The 15765-nt window shown below is 40.6% G+C and overlaps 2 protein-coding genes across 2 annotated transcripts in view; one reads left to right on the top strand and one right to left on the bottom strand.

Annotated features, from left to right (window-relative positions):
* The first annotated feature begins 323 nt into the window (after positions 1-323).
* Positions 324-10535, top strand: chaf1a (chromatin assembly factor 1, subunit A (p150)). Its single transcript, XM_031868225.1, has 16 exons — positions 324-871; positions 2573-2620; positions 2910-3565; positions 3818-3880; positions 4059-4288; positions 4437-4518; positions 4629-4697; positions 4985-5202; positions 5529-5697; positions 5937-6017; positions 6490-6588; positions 7200-7449; positions 8112-8277; positions 8853-9174; positions 9340-9424; positions 9874-10535. The coding sequence occupies exons 1-16, from the start codon at positions 808-810 to the stop codon at positions 9984-9986; spliced, it is 2715 nt and encodes a 904-aa protein (XP_031724085.1). The 5' UTR covers positions 324-807; the 3' UTR covers positions 9987-10535.
* Positions 10536-13242: 2707 nt separating this feature from the next.
* Positions 13243-15765, bottom strand: part of ubxn6 (UBX domain protein 6) — a 6660-nt gene continuing 4137 nt past the window's right edge. Inside the window, exons 9-11 of the mRNA XM_031868542.1 lie at positions 15538-15668; positions 15288-15436; positions 13243-15059 (exon numbers count right to left, since the gene is read on the bottom strand). Of these exons, the coding sequence (XP_031724402.1) occupies positions 14934-15059; positions 15288-15436; positions 15538-15668 (406 nt within the window). The 3' untranslated portion in view covers positions 13243-14933. The remainder of the gene's footprint in view (positions 15060-15287; positions 15437-15537; positions 15669-15765) is intronic.

The raw sequence follows: 15765 nt of genomic DNA on the forward strand, positions 1-15765 counted from the left end.
TTGACATTGTGGGTGGTGACAGTGAGTACCAAACTATGTTTTACACTAAATATAAAAATACAGTATGAGAATAAATCATCTACAAAAGTGTCGATGATATTATGTGCTATACTTAATTCATGATATTGTTGAATAAACAGTAATCAGAGAGGGACAGTCTCAGTGGACTATCTTCTTTCAAACAACATGGCTACCCACAGTTCTGAAAGTCAATCTCCGAGGCCAATCATAAAGCCCCAAACATCACAAAGAAGGCGGTGCTCTGTGAGACACAGCGGACATCTTTCGGTTTTAGAGCACAGGGTGTCCCGGAACAGGGTGAATGAAGACATAACCAGATTTAGACCACTGGATGAAATGAGCTCACATAATTACGTCTTTCTGATGAGCAATTTAACTATAACACCACATTTGAAACGCTAGTGCTCTTACAAATCTTCCAAAGCGCTTTACTAACACGAAACACCGACCAAACGTGCAACGCCGTTATATCAAACAAACGCGTCCCACCAGTGAGCAGTAACTTGGCTTTGGCCAATCAGCGACGGGTATTGATGCAAGTGACACACTCCCGCCAATTCTGATTTGGGAGCGCGAGGCAGGCAGCGGGGGTATAGGGAGTATGTGGGAGATGCGGAAAGAGAATGCGTGATGTTTTATGTGAAATAAATGAGAAAATATATGTTTTAAATAGCAACAAACTCTTTGGTTCGCTGTCGGGGGGCATTTTCGGTTGTTTACGCCTCCTGTACCGTTGTTTTACCGAAGAATATCGCAAACGTGAGGAGCCCCGGTGTAGCGGTTGGGATGTTGGCGGCGGAGAACCCACCAGTGGACGGACATCTGACCGCTCCGACTCTCCGTAGAAGAGGTAACTTAATGCTAATGCTGTTTATAGCTAGCTTACAGATGGTACTATCAACTTGCCAAAATATTTATTACTATCGGATAGATGTGATATAGTTTCGCCCTGTAAAGCTAGCCTTGCTGCCCCCTAGCATTGCTAATGTTTTCATGTTTCCTAACCTAAATTCAGTAACTTTAACGTCAACTGAGACATAATAACATTACGTTTAAGTAAGTTTAGCATATAACTCGAAGTGTTTTACTGTCAAAAGAATGTAACCATAGCTTGTTAACCTAGTGGAAAACCTGCTCTTTTACCGTTGCTAGGTCATTGCCGAAGGTGCCCAGCAGTAGCTGGTTTTGTTAGGTTAGCAGCCAAGCTAGCCGTAGTCACATTAGCATATTTTAGTTGGGTAACGTTAGCAGTTTTCATGGGTGAAACTCCAGAGCTGCTCCTTTTGTCTTTTGCTCGTTCAAACACCAATCTTTCTTGTGACTTCATTAAAGTTAACTTAGATGCAACATATTATCCCTAGTGCGAAGTTTTCAGTATTGTTTTTCGGGCATGCATCCTTTGCCTGACAGCCGTGTGAAGTGTCTGCTCTGCGGCTTTCGACTGGGCCTCTGCAGCACGGACTAATAAAACCGAATGGCGGGAGAGCTAAACCAAACACAACCATTTCGTTCATTGTAACACCGAAACGTTAGCACACCGGCGCTGTAAGCTTTTTATTTATTGGTTTATTTGATAAGGTACAGTGCACATTAATAAAAACATTGCTGTAAATGCGCCAGAGTTTAACCAAGAGGCTATTTTTCATCTGTAGTCCTAAGAGGCAGATGGTACAAAGTAAACCTAAAAACCGAATATAAGATTATATTTACAAAGTTATGCAATATTGACCCTTTACAATGCGTGCACAAACGATGAAAGAAGTGAGAATATATTATAAGTAGTATCATCATTCAGGAGACTCTTATACTACATTGTCAAGTACTATTAAGACATGCAACACAGAGGCTCTCACATTCAACACACACAGCAAATAAAATGAGGGATAACTATGTTAAATAGAAACACGGACTAAAGACAAGATTATGCTGCATTGTTAAGACAGTAAAAACATCCATGTCGGAGGCACAAAACATAAAAGCATGCAGAGTATGTTAAATATATAAATCAGTCAGACACAGCTAAACAACAATAAAAACATGCATGCAGGTTGATGAGAGTCGACCGGCAATTTCCAGACAGACAGACAAGGGGACAACAGACAGATCGAGGGAAGTTCAACACGGACAGATTGAACTTTACATGTGACCTTTTAATACAACACTTTGAAGAACAATATTATCGGGGTGCTTATGCTTAAAGAAAAACTTATCAATCACAGGGTGATGGAGATTTGATGAGCCACAGCACACTTGCTGCACTGGCATGTGGTTATTATAGAAGTAAACTAATTTTACATTGCTGTAATCAGAGTTTTAACAAACAAAAGTGTGTGATTTGAGTTGTTAAATGTGAAAGCTATTCTCAGTGGTTGTCATTGTATTTTATGCTGCAACAAAAAACGTCAGCTGTTATTAGTTGCACCTTTGTGAAAACTTTGATTTGCTTTGAGCAATCTAACAGCCTGGTCATTGTTCAAAATATTAATATTGTTTTGGTTTGAAGTATTATTTTCTGATGCCCCTTTTTGTTTTTGTTCTTTTCTTTGTTCAGGGATGGATTGTAAATCGAGGAAGAATGCCAACAAGAAACTTATCCAAGGTAAACACAACATTACATTTTTTGACACGATTAAAGTATTACCAATGAGAATATGACATCATCAGATACCATCATATGGTTATAGCCCTCTACAGCAATTTTAAACCCATTAAATCTGTTGTCATTGACAATACTTTGTATGTAATCTATCAATTGACACATTCATTAACTTTTATAAATATCAATATTTAACTTGTTTAATTTCTTGTTTCTCTCAGACTGCATTTTGATTAACAACTTTGCGACATAACAGCCATTATAGTGACCATTTTTAAAATCCTCCCTGCAGCTCGTCTCCCATTCAAGCGCATGAACCCTGAACCAAAAGAGAACCAGCCGCCTAAACGCCCCTGTGCACATGCCTGCCCCAAACCAGGAGTCCCAGACAGGGAGAATGACAATGAGTCGTCTGCACTCCCTGTACACAGTGGACCACCCTTGGTTAATGGCCGCGGGCCCCTTGATGGCTTCCTGAGCCGTAGGCGCCCTGCACCATCAGATGAGAACATGGTTATAGATCTGACCGAGGACAATACCTCGTCTCCCATGAAGTGCCTTATTTCACCCGCCGCCGCCGCCTCTCCCTGCCTCCGAGCAAAAGACAAGCATCAGGGCAAAGACAAAACTGCATCCTCTGGGAAATCCGGCAACGTGGATCATACTCCCAAAACACACACTTTAGACTGCACTGTAGACAGCGAGGATGAGGAAGATGAAGAGGTGGAGGAAGAAGAAGAAGAAGAAGATGGTAATCAGACAGCATCTAATTCACAGCTTGACTCAACGCAGGATTCTGAAAGTGAGCCAGAAGAGCAGGATGAGTCAGGAAACGTTTCCAGTTTAGGAAACCAGTCCATGCTGTCGGCTTCATCAGTCAGCTCCACATCTGAAAGCTCACCAGAGGAGTCCAAGACTGATGACCTCACACCCACTAGTACGCCTAAAGTATGTACATCTTCCATTGCTTGCTTTATTTAATCACACTTTGGGCTGTGCAGTATTAGCTGATACACACACAATTTACATTTATCAGTATTCATAAGAGTTCATTTGGAAATACATCTTCATACATCTCACACACACACACAAATGATTCATCACAAAGTACATCATGTGGTAAAAGTAGATTCTCACACAATACACTGTTAATGGTTTAGTGATCAGGGCAATTTTGATCAGCATTTTCTTTCCTCACAGCAGCCAAAGACCACCCCCAAGATACCATCTGATCAGAAAAACATCAGAAGACACTCATTGAAGGTGAGACTTTTTATACACCACAAGTGCAGTTTGAATGTTTTTGTTTCAAATCCCCTAGTTGTCTGTTTAGTAACATGGCTTCACACACAGCCTGTTAAATGTCTTATTTCTCACCTACTTTGTTATTTATTAAAACTGTTCTAATTTAATTAAACTGACTGGGCTTTTGTAATTGTAGAATGAACAAGAGGAGAAACTCCGTCTGCGACAGGAGAAGGAACGCCAGAAGGAAGAGGCTAAAGCTGAAAAGATGAAACAGAAGGAAGAGGCTCGCAAGCTTAAAGATGAGCAAGAAAAGGAAAAACGAGAGAAAAAAGAAAAAGAGAAACGAGAGAAAAAGGAGAAGGAAGATAAGGAAAAGGCAGACAAGCTGAAAGTGAAAGAGGAGATGCGGAAATCAAAGCTAGAGTGAGTAATGCAAGTTCCCTGTTACTCCTTAAGTTAAGACTTATCCATTCGTCATGTTTCTGTTCCATTAGTCAGTGAAGGGTAAATATGCAATAACGCACACATTGATTTTTTTTTTATTAAATGTTTTGCTTTGAACCTGTTTCAGGGCAAAGCTTGAAGAAAAACGGAAGAAAGAAGAGGAGAAGCAAATGAAGGAAGAGGAGAAACGGTTGAAAGAAGAGAAGGATGTAAGTTCATGTGTTTGTGTTTGTAGGTAGAAGCTCCCACATTTATGTTTTAATATTTGTAAAGGATCCATTACTGAATAATCTGTTAACAAGCGTGTATCTGTTTGCAGCGCCTCAAAGCTGAGAAAGCAGAAATTACACGTTTTCTGCAGAAATCCAAGATCCAACAGGCTCCAAAGGTTAGTAGATACAACACCTAATAACAGAAAAATATAGATTTTTGTTAATCAGCTGAGTTTATCCGTTGATAAACAGGGTTTTGTTAATAACTGCAGGGCTCATTGGAGCACTATGTTGTTTCCTAAAAGCTATCGATCTTTTTAAGGTCTTAAGAGCATAATAAACATCAGCTTATTGTTTAATTGAGTTGCATTACATCCTCTAATCCCCTGTACACCCCTTTAACTAAGACAAGTCAATTAAATGAATAAATATTAATACCATAACTGCAACGTTGCCGTTTCAGACACTTGCAGCTGCGTGTGGGAAGTTTGCTCCATTTGAGATCAAAGAACACATGGCTCTTGCACCACTGTGCCGGGTTCAGTGTGAGGACGCTGTCCTAGAGGAACTGGACCGGTGTTTGTTGAACCCTGCTGATAACCTGAACGGACTGAAAGACTGGATCGGGCCAAAACCCCGCAGCTCCGGACCCACCGACCCCAGACAGAGAGACTCGCTCTGGTAAGCCAATTGTGAATAACAAACTTTCCATTTGGCTGCATGTTGGCTTTTTCTTGACCTTTTATTAAAAGCTCACCTGCTTCAGAAATGTTCATTTCTATGGGATTTCTCTATATTCACTTTTGTATTCGCCGTGGTTCAAACAGTGCTGTTTCTTTAATTAGTTATTTAAATGTTTTGTGTAACTTCAAATACGTTGTGCTGTACATCATGTGTGCCCACATTATAGATTGTGAAAAACAAATCGGATACATTTTCATGTAACTTTATGGTTAAACATTCCCACACCCCCACCTCCACCTCCCCACCTCTGCTTCTTCTCTTAGCGAGTGTACAACAGCAGACGGGCCTAAACCAGACGGTGTGCCGGATCGTAAACGTTGTGGACACATGAAGCTGCTGCAGTTCCACGCAAACTACCGTCCAGCATACTGGGGCACCTGGAGTAAGAAGAGCTCTCACATCTCACCTCGCTGCCCCCTCAAACAAGACAAGGTAACACTATTTGGCAAAGGCATCGATCTATTCACATCCCAACTGTACTGAGCATGTAATATATTCTTTTGGTGGTTGTTGAATTATATTAACATGTTTTTAAATGTAAAAGAAGCAGAAGGCCCAGACGACATAGCTGTGCTTTTCTATCACTTTTTAGCTTTTATTCAATGTTTGACTTCATCTAAGAATTGTGTTTGTGTCGCTGTGACACTAATCTCTGTGTTTTGTCACCACAGGATCTGTTCGACTATGAGGTGGACAGCGATGAAGAATGGGAGGAAGAGGAACCAGGAGAATCCCTGTCACACAGTGAAGGGGTGAGGGTCCTTTATTTGAACATTTTATTTATTTATTTAGTATCTATCTTCATCATTGTCCAGTATTATAGTTTGCATAGTATTATACACATGCAAAAGTACCGATATGTACCCTGGCATCTACAAATAGTTTGTAAATAACACTATTGCCCACCAAAGGATACGTTTTTAGATTTCCCACATCTCAAGCAGATGCTAGTTTCCTTTTCTCTCTTTACACAAACCAACTTTTAGGGCCTCGAAACTGGCAGAGCAGTAGTGACCATTTTATAGAATAAAGAAAGAGAATTAAAAATACTTTAAAACGTACAAAAACATTAGCACGGTCCTTTTTTTTTATTTTAATTTTTTATTTTTATAAAGGCTTTGAATAAAAGTGTAGATAAAAGTACATGTGTTGAGTTTGAAATGGTACCTTAAAGTACTCTTACTCTTTATTAAAGCTGACTTTGAACCTTTTGATCGTTTTCAGGAAGATGAGGAGGAAGGAGGTGAAGATGATGACGATGATGACGGCTTCTTTGTTCCTCATGGCTACCTCTCAGACGATGAAGGGGCTCCAGAAGAAGAGGTATGAAGGGAGCTGCAGTGTTTGGTGTTTTTGAATAAATCTTTATTTTTTTACACAACAAAGACGTTCTTTTTTTCATGGGATTAATTTGCAGATCAATATATTGTATTTTAGTACTTTTACACAGAATGTGAATATTACGCGGTGAAAAAACTATTTAATTGTTGATTTTTCTGATCTGTTCAACAACATTGCGGCTCTGCGGTCAAGAAAACTTTATTACTTTATGACAAACTTTATTACACCTTTCAACGTTGACAAAGGTAGCGCAGAACAGATCCACTCTTTCTATTCTTACCTTTCACAATAAAAGCCACAGACTGAGGGAACACAAATTCACTCAAAGCCTTTCACTAAAAGGAAACTCAATAAAATAGATTTTTATTTAGTTTGTTTTCAAATCTATTCAAACTGTTTATTGGAAAAGTGCTGCAACTGTCAGAAAGCGGCATCGCTGCCAGAATGAAAAGTTTTGATTAACGTGTTTATGTGTCACGCCCACTCAGTGTTTAAAGACCTTTAATCTGACGGACTTTGTTGTTTCAAAGATACTTTTGTTTAAGTTTTTACTTCCTGTTTGCACCACTATTAACACGCATGTAACCTCCCAGGAGGGCGGAGACCTGGAGAAGCAGAAACTACGGCAGAGAGTGAAAGCAAAGGAGTGGGATGAGCTGATGTCCACCAAGAAGAGGATGAAGGTGCTGGACCCGGTGGTGAGGGGCTGCGTCTGGGAGGGAGAAGGACCTGGTGTGCATCTCTTCCAGCCGTATGCTTTGTGTCTGGTCGAGCCTTTACCCAAAGTAGACACCAGCCCCAGCCCAGAGGCCTTTTCACAGAAGCGTCAGAGGGAAGCACAATGTAAGTGTGCGACGTGGTTCACTTTGATTTGATGGAGAACTGCCTTTCTTAACATGCTGATCCATTAGGGACGAGCTAACCTGTGAGTGGATGATGTTGCTTGTAGTTTTGTGGATTATTTTTCTCCAGGTGTCCTTATCAGCAGGCAAAACCTTACAGCGCCCTTTGCAACTTCTTTCTTCCAATTCAGTGTCTTAATATTTAGTGCATTTGTCCTGATATAGATATAGGATATCTGTTCCCTTTTACAGCAATTTCCTTAGAAATTCCGTTTACTACGATACATTTCTAAGACATAGACTCCCGTTTGTGCATTTAATTTTATGTAGTAATCATCTTATTTTGGCAGTTAAATGTTGGCGCTACACACTAGAGTATGATGGTGCCGGTTCAATAATTACAACCATCACTTTAACTATCAATACATAATAAATTTAGCTAATTATACCAGTCTAATCTTACCCTCTTCTCTATAAGTATGCTCACATTTGTTAATTAGCATCCTAAATCTTTCTATAGAGGAATCAAAATGTGTTTCTGTGGAAGTTGGGATATGTTTGTCGGTTATTTAGAGTTTCTCACAAAATTCCTTGAAAAGTGTTTATTATTTATCGGCTATTGATGCATTCTAACCAAATCTCTAACGCCCTTTTCTCCCACAGTACTCGGTCAGCTGCTGCCTCTGCTGCACGGCAACCTCAACAGCAGCAAAGTGATCATCACGGAGTTCCAGGAGTTTTGTCGCCGACAGACGTCCTCTTCCTCCTCCTCGTCCTCACCTCCCAAACTGTCCAGTCCTCAGAGCCCAGCTGAAAACATCCCCACCAGGTGAAACAAGATTTGATGATAACAGTTTCTGTGTAAACATGTCATCCAAAATAAGACTGTATAATTGCACTGTTTTGCACCACTATGCGGCGTGCTCTTTATTTCCAGGATGAGCCACTTACCAAAACTAAATATGCCAGGAAAGTGTCAATTTAATCCTGCATGGCTGCCAATTGATCTTATAGCAATGATGACAACCTGAGAAGCTCTGGTTGTAGATTTTGAGCCCTCAGCAGTGTCAGTCAGATAATATTTATGTGTTTGTCTGCAGCTAATCTTGCGTACTACTGACCAATCAGCCCAGTATTGTATGTGCTAATTTATGACTTTTCAAGGTTTTTTTAAGTGTTAATCACTGCATCCACGAGAGATCCGTTTGCAGAGAAACAGACATTGATCACATCATTTATTTATGTTTAAGGAAAATATATACTTGGAAAAGAAGTATTTGCTTTGAGTAAAGTCCATGAAAATGAAAAGTAGTGCTTGAAAAAGTACTTGTTGTTTTGAACACTGAAATAGTCGTAATTTGTTTTTTATGTCAATAAATTAACCTTTTTCCCCTCTTTCATCAGAATACAAGTGAAGCGACTCATCAAGAGCAATGCTGTGTACGAGAAGCGCTCGACCTACAGACGCTGCTGCTGGTTCGTGCACACGGAGGTCCTGTCCCGCTGTGGGCAGGAGGCTCTTCCTGTTCCCTGCCACTGGACCTACCTCACCACCGGAGCTCGAGAAGAGTCCCGAGAAGAACCCCAGGCCGCCACGGGCTCTCAGGGGAACTCTCCCACTACCCCACAGACCTCCTCCACCACGTCCTCATCCTCCAACAAGAGGAAGAGCACGGGCAGCATGTCAATCACCAAGTTCATGAAGAAATGCACTGATCCAGAGCAGGTAGAGAAACACACTCCCATGCCGACCTCACTGGAATATTTTAGTTCTTTGTGCACTTAATTTAATCACACTTTTTGGATTATCATTTTATAGAAATATGCGTTTCACAGCCTGATTTTATCCTCTTACTGTCTCAAATGTTCCTAAATCCTCTGTTCTTGCCAGACGGAAGCAATGGAGGCAGACGGTTTTCAAGCGGACACCGAGGAAGACGACGAGGAAGACTGTGTCATCATCGCCACACAGAGCGGTGAGTCACACAGGAGGAATAAAAAACAAAACTGATCGGCAACCTTTTAATGTTAACCCCAAGATTCAGACCATTTAAAATGTATTCATTTAATCACTGTGTGTCATAGAAACTTAAATCTCCAAAGCTTGTGTTAACCGCAGACCTTATTTCAGTCGTCTAACCTAAAACACATCGACTTAAGACGTGGGAACTGCTAGTGCAAAAATGCTGACTCATTTCTGGATTTTAGGACTCATTCCTGCGGCCTAGCTTCGTATAAAAACTGAGAGCACATGGAAACGGCTAGTCGTGCTCTGTCCAAAGCTAACAATCCATCTACCAGCACATCTTAAGAAGCACCACTGTGCAGAGTATTTCTGGCTACGCTAATCGCCTGTAAACTCTTGAAAGCATCCAGTTTTAAATGGCTGCGTCCGTTTTTAACCGCATTAAATGTTACTCTCTAGGCTCAACCACAAAGACCTCCTCCAGTGAGGGAGACTGTCTGATGGAAGTCACCCCCTCTGACACGGCGGCTCTCCCCGTGGCCAGCGCTGCTCCAACACTCGCCACCGCCTGAGGATAGTCCGGCTCCTCTGATCAAGCCACTGTGTTTCCCCTCACAAGTGTCTCCCACCTGGTTCTGAACTCTACCGTGTCCCAGACACAATCTTCAAGGGAAGCAGCACACTCTGATACAGGCAACTCACAGCAGGTGACTTCTGCTCAGCATCACATTCTTTTTTTTTTTTCTTTTTTTTTTTTTTTAAATGAGTCCGGAGTCATCGTGCCTGTACGATGTAGTTGTGCCTAAAATCAGGACTGTCTGACTCGAATATTAAGGGCAGTTTTGTCCGATGTTGATTAACTATGTATGATATTTTGCATTGAAGTGTCGGTCGGTCATGTTGGTCGTGGGCCTCTTTAAAGTCTCTCTGGCACTGCTTTAGCTACGGCAGGTTGGGTTGAGCAGAGGGAGGAAGAGCAGAACGGAAATGCCCAAATGTTCATGAGAAGAAGCATTCAAGACATCAAAAACACTGCGTTATTTACGGTTCTTGAAATGTTTGAATCCATGACGTTATTGTGTTTGTGTGTGTATGTATATATATATATGTATGTGTGTGTATGTGTGTGTATATATATATATATATATATATATGTATATGTATATATGTATATATGTATATATGTATATATGTATATGTATATATGTATATATGTATATATGTATATATGTATATATGTATATGTATATATGTGTATATGTATATATGTATATATGTATATGTATATATGTATATATATATGTATATGTATATATGTGTATATATATATATATATATGTATATGTATATATGTATATATATATGTATATGTATGTATGTATATGTATATGTATATATGTATGTATATGTATGTATATATGTATGTATATGTATGTATATGTATGTATATGTGTATATGTATGTATATGTATATATATGTATGTATATGTGTATATATATATATGTGTATATGTATATATATATATATATATGTGTATGTGTATATATATATATAGTTTACCAGAAATAAGAGTTGGGGAAATGAGAGGCTCAAAGTCCATCTGTACATTTCCCTCCGATTTTTCAATGGGTGCATTTATTCTGCGATTTCTAACTCTGACAACTCGCTGGAGTAGTTGCTAGATCTCTTACTTGTACAGTTGGGGTCCAGCGTCACAATGTTTTATAAATGTGTATTTTTTTCAAGAATACTTGAACGGGATAAATTCATTAAACATGAATAAAAGTACTGCACTTTTATATTCCATTCGTTCCTCCACGTTTCTTTTGGGTGCCTTGAGTCACCGTCCGTCCTGCTGCTAATATTTCTCACGAGGAACTGTTTCAGAATATGAGCCGCTGTAGTGCCTGAGGCTGCTCAACAGTAGATCCTTTTACAAAGCCTGTTACTTCATCACGCTGTTCTGTATAAAAGGTATGAACCGGGGGCAGAGTTGTTCTGTTGAACACACAATCAGATTCTGTGACACAAATGGGAAGTTAAGATACTGTAAACGTTTTTTAATCCTAACTATTACATCTATAAAAGCAGCTGAAACTAAAAATATTGTTCAACAGTATTTTTTTAATTCTGACTGATTCAGATTATTTTAAGAAAAAAAGATACAGGGCGTAACAACTTTGGGGACTTACTTTTTGTATATATTTAATTTGTGACTTATCAACATACAGTCACGTATGGAGGCCTGAAAGTACTTTTTAAAATTGTTATAATCTTGTGGGAACAAGTGTTTATCTTGTGCACACAGGATAAATAACCTGTGTGCACAAGATAAAACATAACATACGGGACTGTAGGAGCTCAGTTGAAAACAACACTTTTTAAGATAAAGACAGAAACTGATTGGTCGCATAACTTAATACACCATGTATGCATGTCGACATCTTTGCAAAAAGGACTTCACAAACTTACAGTAGACACCAACTCTGTTGTGTTACAGAAGAGTGTCAAACAAGAAGTATTGTGTAGTAGAGGCATCTTGTTCCGCAATTACAACTTTACTATATGCACATCTGGGCAGCGACATTTTGGTAATTGGTCATTTTTAGTTTTTTCCTGAAAGAACTGCTCAACTGCTCAGGGGCCATGAAGGTCCTGCTTGATTACCATTCCAGGACAGTGTGTAGAATAAACCAGTCTTTCAGGTCCAGTTCTGTGGCTTCGGATGAGTTGCATTCATTGTGCGGTGGAGACAGATGTTGACAAGTTTCTGTCCAGGATTGTATTCAGGGTCACAGGAAACAGGCTAAACAAAAGGTGTGTGCATTAGAGACTGGGGGGGGGAGGGATCCGACTGAAATCTGTGGATTTACAAAGGGTTGCTTTTGTATTGACAAAAGACCAAAAGGGAGGACAAGATGGCTTCACATGGTGGTGTGACTCGTCTCAAGTCACGCACAGGGTTAAATTCATGTAAAGTTTCCCTCAACACGGGGCTTGGCAGTTAATTTAAATAAGGAAATGCAAAGACAATATCAAGATTAGATTTATCACTACTTTTCTTAAACTGCACAATTGTTTTGAAAAGTCTTTTAGTTCCTGTGCGGACGGTCGTCCTCCAGGGTTTCTGGTGGGACGGGCTCAGCTCAGTGCACATTAATCAACATTTCAGTTTCCACCTCAATGTGCCAGAGTTAGCCAGAGTGCTAATTTTCGTCTGCAGTACCTGGGCAGATTATTACAATTTAGTGGCCTAATATCAGTACAATTCAACAGCAAATACTGTAGTACAATAAAATACATTACAAACGTAGCTGATTTGTAAGAACACAGATGAGGTAGTACGATTACTCGTGATTACAGGTTTGGTTTGCTTTAAGCCGTCTTTTTCTTAAAAGGTAAATAATACTTTCTCTTAACTCAATAGGAACACTGTTCCATCAGTGTGGGGCTCTGACTGAGAAGACAGTTTACCAGAACTTGCTCCGTCTGATTTATTCACTGATCAACATTAAAAACACCTTAAAGAAGTGCAGCTTGTAACCACTCTTTGTTTTGATTGAAGGGATAGTTTAGATGTTCTGAAGTGGGGTTGTATGAGGTATAATAGTCAGTGTTTTACCTGCTGTACATGACGGTTGGCACACCACCAGTTTGGAGAAAGACCGGCGGACTGGAGCAAAGCAATCTACTGCAGTGGGATATATATCAGTTGAAGGAGCCTTTTAGGAACGTCGGCGTTGTAATGGTTCTTGTATAAACGGGATGTTGAGTGTTGGTAGTCGTGAAGTAGCTTCTCTTTAGGTACAGATTGACAAACAACGACATGCTTCATAATTCTGTTTATTAAACAAAACGGTTTAGATGCAATGCAAGCGATCTTGGTTACAGGCAGGTTATTGAAAAGCAACGGAATACAACTCGGACCATCTAGACAGATCATAACTGCTCACTAATTATTCTTAATACGGTTCTTGCTGAGAAAAGAAAACATTTACACCCTTCCATTGAATACCTGTGGCCACTGAAGCAGAGGAGTGCAGAGATGTTGCTCCGGGCTGACTTGGCCTCAAACGCTGAATATTTAGAACCGGTTTAAAGTAGTGACAATTCTACTGTAAACAAACTAAAAACAGGACTTTTGATCCATTTCGGTGACATGTTTGTGTCCAACTCACTCTGGATGTATTCGACAGATGAGCGATGAGAGGTAGGTTGTTGCTGTCGTCTTAACCAACCACAAACAGGAGAAACTATATTTGGCTTTTACAGATTCATGTAGAGCAAAACCAAAATAAATATATCAACCTTCAATGACGTGTTTCAAGGGAAACGGTGGATCTAAAACGTTTGATTACTTTGCATTCGGTGCACTGGAATCTGTATTTACATGTTCACGTTCTCCCACTTGTGTTGGAAATACAGACCGTTTCTATCTCAAGGAAATGTGTTTGATACAAATACAAACTCAAGATGAATTTAAAGACCAACATCATCATCAAGCCGAGTCCGTGCTGCCAGGTTGAACAGAAACACGAGTCATGCCAAAGCAAGCTGCTTATATGAAGCGTCTGCAGTGAGCCTTTGCAAATGACAATGTTTAACATTTAGGGCACTCTTTAGTGGTTTATAGGTTTAAATAATCCCAAAAAGTGCTTAGAACGGATAAATACAAGAACATATTTTGGTAGTAGAATCCCCATCACAGTCAGCACATGACTAACACTTATAAAACATAATACATTGGGGACTTCATCAGCTCTGGCCAACAACATTATGCTTGTTTTGTTTGTCAGCAAGAATACGTCGGTGTGGGACGTCAATTCAAAGTCAATCCAGAAATAAACTTGTTTGATTTATGATTGGGGCTTGTGCTCATACGCAATAAAAAATAAATTACATTTTAAGTGTTTTTATTTAAGCAACCAGAGAAGGAGTGCAAGGCCAAACGGGGAAAGCACAAAAACCGTCGGCTGACAAAAAAACACCGTTTAAAGTTGAGCACCACTAAACAAAACATGAAGCATTTCAAGTCAGAGTCAGGTTGACTTCCATTTCTATCACTACTACTGCCACATTTACTCCACTACTCTCTTGAGTCGTCTCCTACACGACTGTACAGCCACGCTGTTAATCCAGCTGTTGTGGAAGCAAGACGGGCCGTTTACTACAAACACGGGGAGTTGACACAGTTAAAACGAGGTCTCGACATGCCACATGACGGACACCTGACGGGTAGGTTGTTGGTTAGAGCACAGAGGACTTTCTGTTACTTCCTCGGGTACAACATGCTTCTGTAGAGTGACATCATCCCCACGTGGAGAGAGAACGGTATGCTCAGCAAAACAAGCGCATCAGGGTGAAGTTGCCCCCTTTAGCCTATCACTGCTACTGACTTTAAGTTAGCGTTTGTAAAAAATAAATGTATTACTAGTCATTTGTGAGGGGGGGGGCAAATCCACCCCAGTAGTGCCAGCGGGTGTGGTGTGGTGTGGTGGATTTCAGGGACAGCGTCTGCTCAGCTCAGGGTCCGAATGGTTTCCAGCAGCTCCGGTTTGAGGAGGGCGGGGCTCTTCCCACCCGCGGCTGCAATATCCGCCTGCACGGCCGCATCCCAGGCAAACGTGAGCAGAACAGCAGGGACCTGGAGGAGAAGGGAACAATGTGACGTCAACTTCAGGGAAAATACCAGATTGTGTACAAGATGACAGCATGGTTCTGCAACTCACAATTGTTTCAATTATTGATGTATTATGAATATAGAAATGAAAATAATGACAAATGTCACCAGTCTTACCATTAAATGATATATAAATATGTGACAACTAATCTAGATGCACTACTTCGTGTGGGCCTGTCGGTGTCCACTCACCAAGTTACACTCTGCTAGTGCGACTTCTTCAGACTCTTTGAGCTTCTGACCTCCAGGAGCGATGAGCTCAAAGGGCTGCCAGCCGTCCACCAAGGACTCCCGAACAAACGCAAACAGCACAGGCAGCCGGTCCCACGCATAAAAGGTCCCTGTGGTGACACATCATCTCCACTGACTCACTTCCATTTCTATCAGAGCTTTTTCAACAAAACCTTTTGTTTTTTTGTTAGCTGGTATTATTCTGAATTACCTTGTAGCAGACTCCCATCGGGCAGTCTGATCCGGAGCAGAGTGTAGTTGTATTTCCTTCTCTCCCTCTGCTCCTCCTTCTCCCTCATGGCTTTAGTGCGCATCATGGCGTTCTTGTCCACTATCTCGCTCCTGGGAAAAGCACAAAAGAGATGCAGGTCGATGAGTTCAGCTTCTCTGAAATGATGATGGAAAAACACCACCAGACGGGTGTGGTGGTGGGGGTGGT

The sequence above is a fragment of the Anarrhichthys ocellatus genome, unplaced genomic scaffold (assembly GCF_004355925.1).
Source record: "Anarrhichthys ocellatus isolate YVR2014 unplaced genomic scaffold, GSC_Weel_1.0 scaffold42, whole genome shotgun sequence".
Taxonomy (NCBI): Eukaryota; Metazoa; Chordata; class Actinopteri; order Perciformes; family Anarhichadidae; genus Anarrhichthys; species Anarrhichthys ocellatus.

What these genes read in the sequence shown, in the direction of transcription:
- chaf1a (XM_031868225.1), top strand. Translation starts at nt 808, where the DNA reads ATGTTGGCGGCGGAGAACCCACCAGTGGACGGACATCTGACCGCTCCG. An exon ending in TCCGACTCTCCGTAGAAGAG is followed by an intron (nt 872 to 2,572) that starts GTAACTTAATGC and finishes TTCTTTGTTCAG; the next exon opens with GGATGGATTGTAAATCGAGG. An exon ending in AATGCACTGATCCAGAGCAG is followed by an intron (nt 9,175 to 9,339) that starts GTAGAGAAACAC and finishes TGTTCTTGCCAG; the next exon opens with ACGGAAGCAATGGAGGCAGA.